The sequence below is a fragment of the Myotis nattereri genome, assembly GCF_964212035.1.
Source record: "Myotis nattereri genome assembly, chromosome: 4".
Lineage (NCBI taxonomy): Eukaryota > Metazoa > Chordata > Mammalia > Chiroptera > Vespertilionidae > Myotis > Myotis nattereri.
In genome coordinates, this window is record NC_138079.1 from 29933829 (window position 1) to 29947198 (window position 13370).

At 40.1% G+C, this 13370-nt stretch overlaps 1 protein-coding gene across 2 annotated transcripts in view; it reads right to left on the minus strand.

Moving 5' to 3' along the window:
• LOC308518423 (3',5'-cyclic-AMP phosphodiesterase 4D) overlaps positions 1 to 13370 on the minus strand; it is a 505639-nt gene that overhangs the window by 160079 nt on the left and 332190 nt on the right. For both annotated transcript variants that reach the window (XM_081090153.1, XM_081090152.1), the window contains exon 5: positions 11148 to 11197. In XM_081090153.1, coding sequence (XP_080946279.1) covers positions 11148 to 11197 — 50 coding nt within the window. The remainder of the gene's footprint in view (positions 1 to 11147; positions 11198 to 13370) is intronic.

The following is a 13370-nucleotide window of genomic DNA, read 5'->3' on the forward strand; positions in this document are numbered from 1 at the left end:
CTTTTCTGTTGAAATGGTGAGGGCTTGGACATACCGGCCTTTTCCTTCATCTCCGGCACCCCAGCACTTCTGTAAATACAACCTGATGGTGAGGGTCTGTAGAAACAAACATTCTGAGGTGTGGTTGAAGGTAAAAAAATATTCCTACAGACCATTTCCCCCACAAACTGATGAGAATTCAGACCAAGCATGAATCTGCAGATGAAGCTCTCTCCTTCACAGTGTCACCTGGGAAGATGTATATATTTAGTCCATATGTTGCCATAACTCTAACAAACCTAGGACACTCTTGGAATTGCCTTCAGAGTCCATGTTATACTTCTTTCAAGTGCCTCAAAAGTCTTACCCCATGGAACGGATTCATTCCTAGAATTAGCCTCACTCTGGGTAATCCAACATCCTGTTTGGTGACTAAGGTTGATAAGCATATTGAAAATAATATTTTTGGTCAAAAGTGAAGTGTTATAGTAAGCCAATGAGATGTTTTTTTCTTGTATGGCATGTAAGTTGCCTCTAAGGCCATTTCCAGAATGCTTTCAGCAAGGGCAACAGGGCTAAGAAATATAGTTTACAAACAGGAGTACTTTGAGCGTAAAAATAATTTAATAACACAATAACCTATTGAAAGTTTTATAATGCTTATCAAAATATAAAGCACTTTTCACCTACCTATTAACAAAAGCTAATGTTTATTATTACTAGACATTGTGCCAAGTTTTTTTATATAGATTATATAATGTAATTCCTCAGAATTAGAAAGATATTTTTATTATTATTCACCTCATTTTAACTGAAAAGACTCAGGACATAGAGTAACTTGTCTAAGGTCACAAAGTGGGTGAGCCGAGAGCCAACAACAAAACCCAGATCTCCTGACTTCCAAGCCCTGCTCTTCCTCCTCTACATGGGTTCTGACTTATACAACATCAAGCAAATCAAACTTACAACAGTTTGGATTAAAAAAAAACCAAAAAAACAACCTTCAGGAAGAGTAAACCTAGGGCTATTTTATATATAATTCCAGTTAAATAGCGCAGCCAGTGCACAAAGACTTAAGGGGCAACTCACCTATTCCACAACCTACCTGTCTTTTTCTATGTCCCTCCTTGGTGATTGGAAAATATTGGTTCTTTCACTATTCTCAGTCCTCTACTTTCTCATGCTGGTAAACTTTCCCTATGTTCCCGAATTGGTTCCCCAGTCCCTTTCCAGTCTCTAAGCTAAATCCCAGTGTAGACAACTTCCCGCATCCTCTAGAGAAAAGACCCTACTCTATCCCATTTCTTCCTGCTTTCCTTATTGTATCTACTCATTTACTCATTCATTTATGAACCCTCTGTTTTCTATTTACTTAATGCTTTTTGACATTTAGTAGAACACATTTTCTCTTTCTAAATTCCATGAACCCCTAGAATAATGGTTCTCAAGCCCAGTGGAGGGTTTTATGCTTCACTGGGTCCTCAGAGCCCAAGCATCGCCTTTCACATTGCTGGAGAGGAATAAGTGAAGAAGCCGACCCAGGAGGGTCAATTCAGTGGGCAATATGCAAATGTCAGAAACCCAGCAGGAAAAGGTCATAAGCACCCATTTGTGTCACCAGGCTCATAGAATACAGTGACCTAGAAATATGTCAAGAGTGCCAACAGTGCCAAAAAGAACCACAAAAAAGAGAGAGAAGATGGTACACTCAAAATCACTAGCTACATAGACATCAGAAATACCTAGAGGAGATATTTAGGGAGTAGAGAGCTGGGAATTTCATCACTAGAAATGGTACCCAAGAAAAACAGAACAGAGATGAAGAGCCTATGGTAAGATCAAACACAGATGATGAACATCACCACTGGATGGAAACTGGTAGTTCAGGGTTAACAGTGAGTGGTCCTGGAAGCCAGGTGAGTGCACAGGTTTAAACGCTGCCTGACCCTCAGCCTTCTGACACACTAGCCTCACTTCTCACTCCAACCAGGGGGTCTCTCCTGGTCAATGCTTCTGCCCTGAGCACTCTCATGACAACAGGCATTTCAGAAGGTCGGGAAGAGCACTGTGGGGATTGAAGAATTCTACATCCCAGGCAGGAATCCCTTCTTTGGCTTCTATAACCAACTTCTTAGGTTGTCCCAAAGGGTTTCTCTATATCAATAGACCTTAGCCCCCCTCTTATCCTGCCCTCCATTCACAGACATTCTTAACAGATGACATAATTCATTTCCTGCTCTCTCTCTCTTAAGAAAAAGAGGGGGACTATCCCCAGGGATTAACTTTGGGGAGAGGCAGAGGACAGCAGATTGTGCATTTTTTTGGTGTATAGGTCAATACATTTTAAGGAGGGAAGCCTAACGTTCTGCCTTTGAGTTAGATGTAATCGATACTTTGTCATATGAAGCTATATATTGAATTATCACAAGGGTTAAAAGAGATTATGCAGGCCTGGCCGCATAGCACATCGGTTGAGCGTTGACCTGTGAACCAGGAGGTCACAGTTTGATTCCCCGTCAGGGCACATGCCCAGGTTGTGGGCTCAATCCCCAGTGTGGGGCGTGCAGGAGACAACTGATCCATGATTCTCTCTCATCATTGATGTTTCTATCTCTCCCTCTTCCTTCCTCGCTGAAATCAATAAAGATATATTTAAAAAATAAAATAAAAGCAGAACAAAGTATCACATCTAAAAAAAAGAGATTATGTAGGTAGTCTTTAGTACATATCAAATATCAGAAAATGTTACTTTTTGTTAATATTAATAATATGTCCAACCAATTTTTAAAGCATTGTCTGAGAAAGTAGAAGAAAGATGCTGTGAGTGAACTTCCCATTTATTCATAGAATTAAACAATTCAGGCCAACATTTAACCAGTAACATTTGGGAAATAGGACCCAAAGGAATTTTCATTGTTTTGCTCATCATAGTCTTATATTTCTGAGTATACCTAGAATATCTTACAAGGCATACATAGATGGAAAGCACTTTGTGGATAAAGGGAGTAACTTAAGAATGCAGCTTTTGTTGTTGTTGTTGTTTTGTTTGTTTGTTTTTGTTTTAAACAAGGAGACTTGGTAATGTGTCTAAGAAGACAAAAAGAATACAGTTACTAAACCTAACATTTCCCAAACTCACTCCCACCCCATACACAAACATGGACACATACTTCATTTTCTTCCAGGAGAGCAGCAAGCTGCTCTAACTAAAATCTTGTGTACACTTTGAGAGATAACAGCAAAGCCGGCTCAGATGATGACGACCATGATGACGAGCATTGCACAGATAATAATATCACCTTGTATTCTCTTCCACTAATTGCAGAACACTTCCCACATTATCTTGCTTACCCTAAACAGTGATTTTCCAACAAAGTACCAGCGATTCAATGGCAACTCTGTACATGGCAGTACTCTCATCTACTTTATTCAATATTCTATTATACTCCCAAATGTGGCCGATCACGGTTCACCTGGGAGAACTTGTTAATAATATATACTCTGAGCCTTACCCAAAGATTCTCTTCTGGACTGCCTGGGAATCTGTCTTTCTATGTTTGTTTTCAAGCATCCCTTGATCAGGCAGGTTTAGGAAATAAGGCCCTTATTTTAAGTCAGGGTAATGGGGAAGGAATACTGGCTGACATGAACTTTAGTAACATTAGGATCCTCTATTTTCATGGAAGTTTTTCTGATGTTGGAGGATAATAGAGCAGTCATGTCATAGGCTCAATAATCAATAGATAGAGTACTGCCCTATCTAAAGGATATTATTATTTGAAAATACAATCAGTTTTTTACTGTGGGACCCTAATGTTGAAATACACTAGGCAGTGTCTCATTAGTACATTTTTTCTCTTTTTTAATTTTATTTTGTTGTTTAAAGTATTACAGATAGTAGTATATATGTCTCCTCCCCCCCCCCAATTGACCTTCCCCTGGCCTCCCCTACCCACTGGCACATGCCCTCACCCTACCCCTCCAGAGTACCTTTTTCTTTAAAAAATAATTTTATTGATTTCAGAGAGGAAGAGAGAGCATGAGAGAGACAGAAACATCAATGATGAGAGAGAATCATTGATTGGCTGCCTCCTGCACACCCCCTACTGGAGATCGAGCCCACAACCCAGGCATGTGCCCTGACTGGGAATTGGACCCTGACCTCGTGGTTCATAGGTTGACGCTCAACCACTGAGCCACACCAGCAGGGCATTAGTACCTTTTTCTAGGTAAAAAGAGGTAAACAGACCACTGAGACCTGAGAAATCCTTACATGTTTGTCATTACGTACATTCTGTGTAAAATGGTAAAGCTATTTACCTTTGTTAATTATTAGTCAACATCTAAAAATGTCTTAAATTAATTTCTGACATTTCTCAGCAATATTTTTTTTCTGATATATCTCTTTGGTCAAGGGAATCAAAGGCAAACAATAAACAAATGGGACTATGTCAAACTGAAAAGTTTTTGCACAGCAAAGGAAACCATCAACAAAATGAAAAGACAACCACTGAATGGGAGGACATATTCACTAATGATACATCCAATAAGGGGTTAATATCCAAAATTTATAAAGAACTCATATAACAACACCAAAAAAACAAACAATCCAATTTTAAAATGGGCACAGGACCTGAATAGATACTTCTCCAAAGAGGACATACAGATGGCCAATAGACATATAAAAAGATGCTCAATGCCACTAATCATCAGAGAAATGCAAATTAAAAACATAAGAGACACCACCCCACACTTGTCGGAACGGCTATCAACAACAAAGCAATTAACAAGTGTGGGTGAGGATGTGGAGGAAAGGGAACCCTAGTGCACTGCTGGTGGAAATGCAGATTGGTGCAGCCAATATGGAAAACAGCATGGACGTTCCTCAAAAAGTTAAATTGTAACTGTCTTATGACTCAGTGACTCTATTTCTGGGTATATATCTGAAGAAACCCAAAACGCTACTTTAAAAGAATATATGCAGCCTATGTTCATTGCAGCGTTATTAACAATAGACAAGACATGGAAGCAGCCAAGTGCCCATCAAATCTGGTCTTTTTGCATATTATTGGGTATAATTCAGCTTATCTAAATAAAAGTATAGGAAGGTAAAACAAGTTTGCCAAACTCCATGCACTTAAACAACTCTTTTAGTTCATTGTTTTTCCTTGAAAAGCCTTTTTAAGGAGGGGATTTTTAAAAAAGTAATTTACTTTGGCTTAAAAATTTTAAAACACTCGAAGGTCATTAAATGTACTAAGTATAAAAGTAAAACAAGCAAAATCTCCAAAAAATTCAATGTATAAACCAGTCACATACACAAACTTTATTAATTTTTTATTAATGCTACTCAACATAATGTGTACTCAGCATTTTGCAATCACATTCCTAAAGAAGATACTGAGCACTCATTCTCTGCAATTATTAAAGAGGTGCCACAATCTTTGCTCTCATTAAAAGAAAAAATAAAGAACTAACCAATGAAGCTAGTGCCTGATAGTGGTTGATAAAGAGGGTGAGACTTCTGTGGCAAAGGCTTGGTCTCCATCATCCACCTTGTACTGTTCCAACACATTTTAGTTCAGTGTGTCCTCAGACCCTACATATATTTCTCATCTAGATCCCTTTTGCCTTCTTTATGTGGCTCCTGCTTTCAACTATATCTATATCTATATGTCTATATCTATATCTATACCTATACCTATACCTATACCTATATCCACAACTATATCTACATCTATATCTCTTTTTATATTACATACACTACTTGTTTTTATTACATACACACACACAGTTTTCAGAGGCAGACCTATATAAGGTTATGGTGTTATCATTATTGTCACCATAAAACAGATGCTGAGTGTCCTTTCTTTCATAAGCTCAGCGTATTAAATGATTACTCCAGATAATTGCTCCAGGTAAATAGCATTGTTGTTTTTCCCCCTTTGTTAGATTGTAGGAACCACTTTGTGCTTTAGGAGAACAATATATAAGATTAAGTTTCTTCTCACTTTTTGACTAGTTTTATTCAGTAGTTTACTTTTTAAATGCTCTACTTACCAACTGACTGAGTTCTATTAAAAATTCATTTTTAAGGAGTTATGAATATTCAGGGTAAGAACATATGGAGTGGAGCCACACACCAAATTATTTTGGGTCTAAAACTACTTTTGTGTTGATTTATGCTCGTCCTTCATCACATGTCTCCCTCTACAGGTAAAAAGTAGGTAATTGTACTCATTTTAACGACTTGGAGTGAACTTTTACTTTCTGATGTCAAAAGCCAAAAGTCTTTTGCCTTGGGCTGCAAATCTTTATTTGCCTGAGGACTTCTAGGTGAGAATAAATGGATAAAATCAAAACAGCTCTAAATATAAAGACCTATCTAGTGAGAAGAGATACAATATTTTCTAATTTTCAGGTCTATGTAGAAAACCCCAATCTAGTGCTCAGAAATTAGTGACCTTTAGTATTTCTTTTAGTTTCTCCAAAACGTACACTTCTATGGTGGGTCTGAAGGCTAACCTAATTTGATGGATGACTTCGCAGAGGTGTGAGAAGGTCCCTGGACTTAGAAAAAGGAATCCTATGTGTATTCCTAACTCTGCCTCTAAGTAACGTTTTCTCTCCCTAGGCTTCACCAGTCTCATCTTTAAAATAGAGAAGCTTAAATAAACGTTCTCTGACTTGCACTCTTATGTGAAAATTCTCAGTTTCAAAATACTTCCATAGAGCAATGGAAAATATGGAAATTAGCAACATTGAAAACTGGTATTGTGAAAACATGACAATGTTTCATGAGGCGGCTTTTCTTAAGTTTAACATTAAACATGAAATGCTCAAAATGACTAATGTGCCCAAAGAGACATGACTATACTTCCCCCCCAAAACAGCACAATGCAGGTATGGCTTTGGCATCTCTCTCTCTGCTGCCCTCTCATGTTTCAACACACCCTTTAGTTCTGTTACTCACTGCCTCGGGACCTGTGCAGGTGAGGCCGCTGTAATGAAGGGGTTCCTACACATGCTGCCATGGCTGCTTGAAAACAAAATCATAAATGAAATGTACTGGAAAGCTGACACAGCACCAATGCCCTCCTCCTCTACTATATCAGTTTTTAAATTAACGTTAGGAACACAAGAAGTCAGGCACAGGGTAGGGTTGTAGGAAGAAACGAAGAAACACTTGGTGAGTTACTCAGAGCCTGCTGAGCTCTGTTCTTCATCCAACTTCTCTCCAACTCCTGCAACAGCACAGAGACCTAGAGACTCCTGTCTCCCGTCTTCAAATGAGCAGGTAAAGCAAATGAGAAAGACGGGTTTACACTCAAGCTCCAAACGGCACACACCATCTTTGTCCTAAATCACACTAAAGAACAAAATAGCTATTTAATAGTACGGCTCTGTTATGAATGTATTTATATTTGGAAGCTTTAATGTAAAAGAAGTTGTTAAGTCATTCTACAGCTATGTATTTATCTGTTGTGCATGGGAAAAAACAAACAAACTGTTGTGGGACTAAAATGCTTTAACCCTGATGATATACAATGAAACTTTCCTGGCTTTACACATGTCAAATGGAATAACCTCAATGGGGAAAAAAGGTATTCTAAGTGCCAAGGGATTGAAGCGTTAGAAAACAGACATATGTACATAGTCAACATTCTTCACTCTTCTTTTTAAAAAATCAAGGAGTTGGTCTATAGAAAAGTTATGGAGTTATTTTTTTCCTTCAAAGAGCTGTGACCCAAAAGTAAGTTGTTAAGTTTTGAAAATAATCCCGAACAATAGTTGGTCATCCATATCATAAAGACACCAGTGTTGGTGGCTGTGGTGAGAGGAAGGGACCCAGCACTGGCAACAGTAGGAGGCCCCATTACGGACAGGCACACAGGAAGTGTTTCCATCTTGACCATTTGGGGCAGCGCCCTCCATAATTTTTACTCTTAGGACCCGCAATCTTGTCTTTCTCTCATTCTTCCCTGTATTTCTTCCATCTCTGATGTATTGAATGCTCACTCTGTGAAGCATGGAACTAAGTGCATCCCATCTGTGAACTCATTTAATTTAGCAACAACTGTAAGACATACAGTCACCAATTTATAAATGCGGAAACAGAGAAAGGGTGTGTAACCTGCCCAGGGCCACACAGCTATCATGATAGAGGTTGGTTTGAATTCTGGACGGGAAGAACACTCACAGTACACAATCTTCGGGCATCAGTGATGTTCCGTAAAGTTGCCCTCCAGGGGCACCCTGAACCTGGGTACCACAGCAGCCTTTTGGACCAGTCACGAACTTAACTCTATGCTACACTGTTCCTCTAGCCCCTAAACAAAATATCTAAGAAGGCCAAGTTCATCTTAAGGGATGTCCTACTGGCTGTTTTTAACACCCTTCCCTGCCCTTCCCAGGACAAGTACAAAGGTAGAGCTGGGTTCCAACACCAGGGTTGTAACGTGGTGGTAGGACCTGAGCAGTCAGCTGCCGAGGGAAGGAGTTCACAAGCACCACCTTTTCTGTGTGTCTCAAGTCTCCCATCAAAGTCTCAGCCACTATTATTATCATTATTCATGTTTTCAGGAGCCCACGTTTTCAGAATGGGCTCAGACAGGGGAACCCTCTCCTGCTGTGGCCCTCATTCCTGCCCCCACCCCCATCCACCTGCCTTCCCACCTGGGTTTGCTACATTTGGGCACTTCCATTCTCCAGTCAGTTAATGCCTGTTGTGCTTTGTGATGAACACAGCTGGACTAGACAGCTAATGGCGAGTTTATTGGCTTCCCTTCCTAGATCAGATATTTCTTTTTTTAAAAAAATATATTTTATTGATTTTTTTACAGAGAGGAAGGGAGGAGGATAGAGAGTTAGAAACATCAATGAGAGAGAAACATCGATCAGCTGCCTCCTGCACACCCCCTACTGGGGATGTGCCCGCAACCAAGGTACATGCTCTTGACCAGAATCAAACCTGGGACCTTTCAGTCCACAGGCTGACGCTCTACCCACTGAGCCAAACCGGTTAGGGAGATCAGATATTTCTATAGTTCCACTGTCCCTAGGCACCAGGCCAGGAGCTTGTGGGTACAAATTAGGCCATATTGGCCTTAATTCCCAGATTTTAGTAACTCACAGTTTTAGTAATTCACAGTTACTAAATTGTAGTAACTCACAACGCCCCCTGGCATTGCTCCTGTGCCTCCATACCATGTAACCATTCCATGAGGTCCCTCACACGTGTTTAAAACCAAGTCTGTGCCCTTTGGAGTGCAGCTACTCTCCCTTTAACCAGTGCCAAGCAACTGCCAGGGCAGTGGACAGCTGACTCGACCATTAAGTGCCCGCCACCTCTTGTTGGGCACAACAGTCTCCAATGCTACCTGCAGCTGCTCCTCTGGGAGGATGCTCCAGTGGGATGCCTCATGTGTGACCTCAAACTACAAAAGGTCTCAGGGACCAAAATAGCACTGCATTATGCTTATCACACAATGTTGGAGTCTTGCTTATTCCAAAAACAACAGGGGTGGGGAGGAGGGTTTGCCGCTCTTCATACGGGTCAGAACTAGTGCCCAGAAGCAGCACCGGGGACAAGGTTCTATGTAGTGTCTCTCACTAGAGGCCCCAGGCACATGCTCACACAAGCCTAGCCTGCTCATCCCTTAACATAGATCATGGATAGAAACAAAGGGTCTAGTTCTAATATGGCCTAATTTGTACCCACAAGCTCCTGGCCTGGGGCTTCGGGACAGTGGGACTATAGAAATATCTGATCGCCCTAACCAGTTTGGCTTAGTGGGTAGAGCGTCGGCCTGTGGACTGAAGGGTCCCAGGTTCGATTCTAGTCAAGGGCATGTACCTTGGTTGCAGGCACATCCCCAGTAGGGGATGTACAGGAGGAAGCTGATCAAAATATCTGACCTAGTTCAAATGTAAGCTAACTGACTTTTAATTTGGGTTTTTGAAGAAGAAATCTGTTACTCAAAGATGTTAATACACAGGAATTTCAGTTATTGTTCATCTCTTGATGACTGTCAAGAACAACAGTGGTGAACCAGATGTCTACTACGAAATGACAGTTGAAAGTCATCACCAATAAAAATCTTGAAATAAACATGGAAAAGAGAACCAATAATTTAATATTCACTGAATACAAGTCTCATTTGAAAAGACATTCAGGAAAAACCAGCTTTAATAAGTGCTTCAGAATGAACTCTGATGTAAAAATCACTAACAAGCCAGGTTGAAAAGTGCTGACCGGACGGACACTCCCTATAACTTAATAAGCTGCTACTCAGCGTATTATGAGTTGGAGTCCAAGGGAGACACTTGAAGCAAATGAAATATTGGTCTATTTTGGATAATATGTTAATTTCCTTCTGGTAACAATTTTAGAAAACATAGGTTTTCTTTCCTAGTCAATTATAATAATGAATCAATTGGGGTTTCAAGAAATGATTAAATGAATTCAATTCAATTTCAGGCTCAGTAAAATGAGACCATTTGTTCTGTTTCGGTTCAGTTGAGGTCAAGTCCCATGTCTAAAATGGACTAACAGGAATCGGGATAATTTTATTTTTCTGCCCTTGATGTCCCTCATACTTCTTTCCACTTTTCTTCCCCAACTTCTGCTCTGTTGATTCCATTGAACTTTTCTATATTGCATAATTCTTCTTCTCACTCCTCCCAAACTGAATTTATTCTCAACTCTGTGGGCCCAAATCAGGGACCACTGGCAGGGTGTTCTTTCCTACACACAACTGGGTTAATGATGAACCAGCAGGGTACCTTTTATTTATGCTTTCACTTGCATTAGACCAAGCTACCAAATAGTAACATCACACTGACAACAAAAAACTGGCAACAACATGGCCAACATTTTGAAGGAAATGCTATATCTCAAAATATATACGCCCAGAGCAATGCTCAATGTAGTACAAACTCACATTTAAACAGTTTAAAAAGTGGTATATCAGTGAAGATTTTCCAAGTAATAGTTCCAATGGACAGTTTGTGAGATCAATGAGAGAAATGATATATAGAGAATAAAGGATTAATTTCTTTAAAATTCTACAATTGCTGTATAAAATTGGTGTTAATATTATGTTGAATCTTGGGAAATATGGTTTCTTCCTCGACATGAGAAGAGTAAGCTCCCAGATCTTTCTTACCTGTTATGGTGGCTTTGTTGATGGACGGTTGATTGCACATGGGTGATCTTCTGACAAAGAGAGAAAAACACAAAGCAGTCAATACGGGCTGCTGTTGACTTGGTGACTCTCTGAGTCATTCCAGATATGCCATTTTAACTTACAGGATTATTTTTGTTAGGACATGCAAATAAAGATTTCTCTTCAGACTAGCCAGTGGAGTGCCAAGGTGCCCTTTGACCTAGAGCTCAGATCACACATGTCCAAAAAAGAAAAAGAAAACCCACCAGTTACATCTCATAGTTACAGACTTTGGGGTAAATAAAGCTGATGTAAATGTCACAGGCACATGATAGAAGAGGAAGTTCTTATTGGTTGACTGTATTCAATTATGCCAGGGCTCACAGAGCAAATACAGATTTTCTGAATTTGAAAAAGCAGTCAATATACAATTGGTTTCCCTAATACAGTGTTAAAAAGTTTTTATTTTTGGCATTCATGTTTATGATTGCCTGTACATTATCAGAAGTCAATATACTCCTTGTAAACTCTATAGCACAATTAGTGAAGCTACTTAAACTTTTTCCTTTCTATTTTCTTATATTGAGAAACACCTCTGATAATGTTTGTTAGAAAGCAATATGAATGATTCGTGCAAATCGGTGCTATAGAAACTTTAGAAATACTATAAACTAAATGTACTTAAGCAGATTCTACCTTGTATTCTCTAATTTTTTAGAACTTTGCCAAATTCCACAAGATGATTATGAATCCCTTAAGGTAATAAAACCATACTATCTGATTAGCCTGCATTCCCTACAGAGCCCAGTCTGATGTATGCAGTATTCAACCAGTGCTTAATAAATTATGTTGAAAAGAATAACAGTTATAGAATGTCCATTAAGTTTTTGAAACATAACTTTATAAAATTATTACATAAAACTGAAGCTTTCAAGCCTGGCTAGTGTGGTACAGTGGTTGAGCATTGACCCATGCACCAAGAGGTTGCTGGTTCAGTTCCCGGTCAGGGCATATGCCCAGGTTGTGGGCTTGATCTCCCCATAGGGGGCATGGAGGAGGCAGCTGACTGATGTTTCTCTCTTATCAATGTTTCTATTTCTCTCTCCCTCTCTGAAATTTATAATATATGTGTATATATGTGTGTATATAATATATATAACAAATATATATATATATATATACATATATATATGTATATATATATATATATATATATATATATATATATATATATATATATATATTAGAGGTCCGATGATCAAAAATTTCTGCACTGGAGGGGGGGGGGGGTCCCTCAGCCCAGCCTGTGCCCTCTCGCAGTCTGGGACCCCTCAGGGGATGTCCACCTGCTGACTTAGGCCCGCTCCCTGGGGAATCGGGCCGAAGCTGATAGTCAGACATTCCTCTGGCAGCCTGGGAGCCCTCGGGGGATGTCCACTTGCCAGTGGGAAGCAGGCCTAAGCTGCAGTCCTAAGCTGAGGAGGCGGGAGAGGCTCCCACCACCACCGTTGTGCTGGCAGCCATCATCCTGGCTTGTGGCTGAGCAGAGCTCCCCCTGTGGGAGCGCATTGACCACCAGGGGGCAGCTCCTGCATTGAGCGTCTGCCTCCTGGTGGTCAGTGTGTGTCATAATGACCAGTCATTCCCAGTCGTTCTGCTGTTAGGGTCAATTTGCATATTACCCCTTTATTATATAGACTATATATGTAACACACATATATATATATATTTTAAATGAAGCTTTCAAAATATAGTTACCTTAATTTAAAAAAAAGATACATGTAAGAATGTCTGAAAAATTTTTGGTTGGTTTTTGGGAATTATTTTTTGTACTTCTGTTAGTGGTTAACACTTAATAAGCACTTAATGTGTGTCAGACACTGTGCTAAGTGAACACTTTGGAAGAATTACCTGGTTGTGAGGACATCAAACCTTCAAGCAATTAGTCTCATTGCTCCCATTGTACCAATGAGGAAAACAAAGCTGTGGGAACCTGAAAGGTTTGTTCAAAGAGCTGAGATGTGAACGACAGTGATACGACCCCAGAGCCTGCGCTCTGCTCTGCTGCCTTATTGTCAGGGTGCTTTTGTGGAAGCTGGCCCAACAGCCACACGTCTGTGTGGGTAGCAGCCCCTGCAGAGCCCCGTTCCGATCTGCCGCCCGGAGAGGACAAAGCTCTAAGCAGGGCCGGGAGGCTCACGGGAAAGCAGTCTCGTGCTTCTG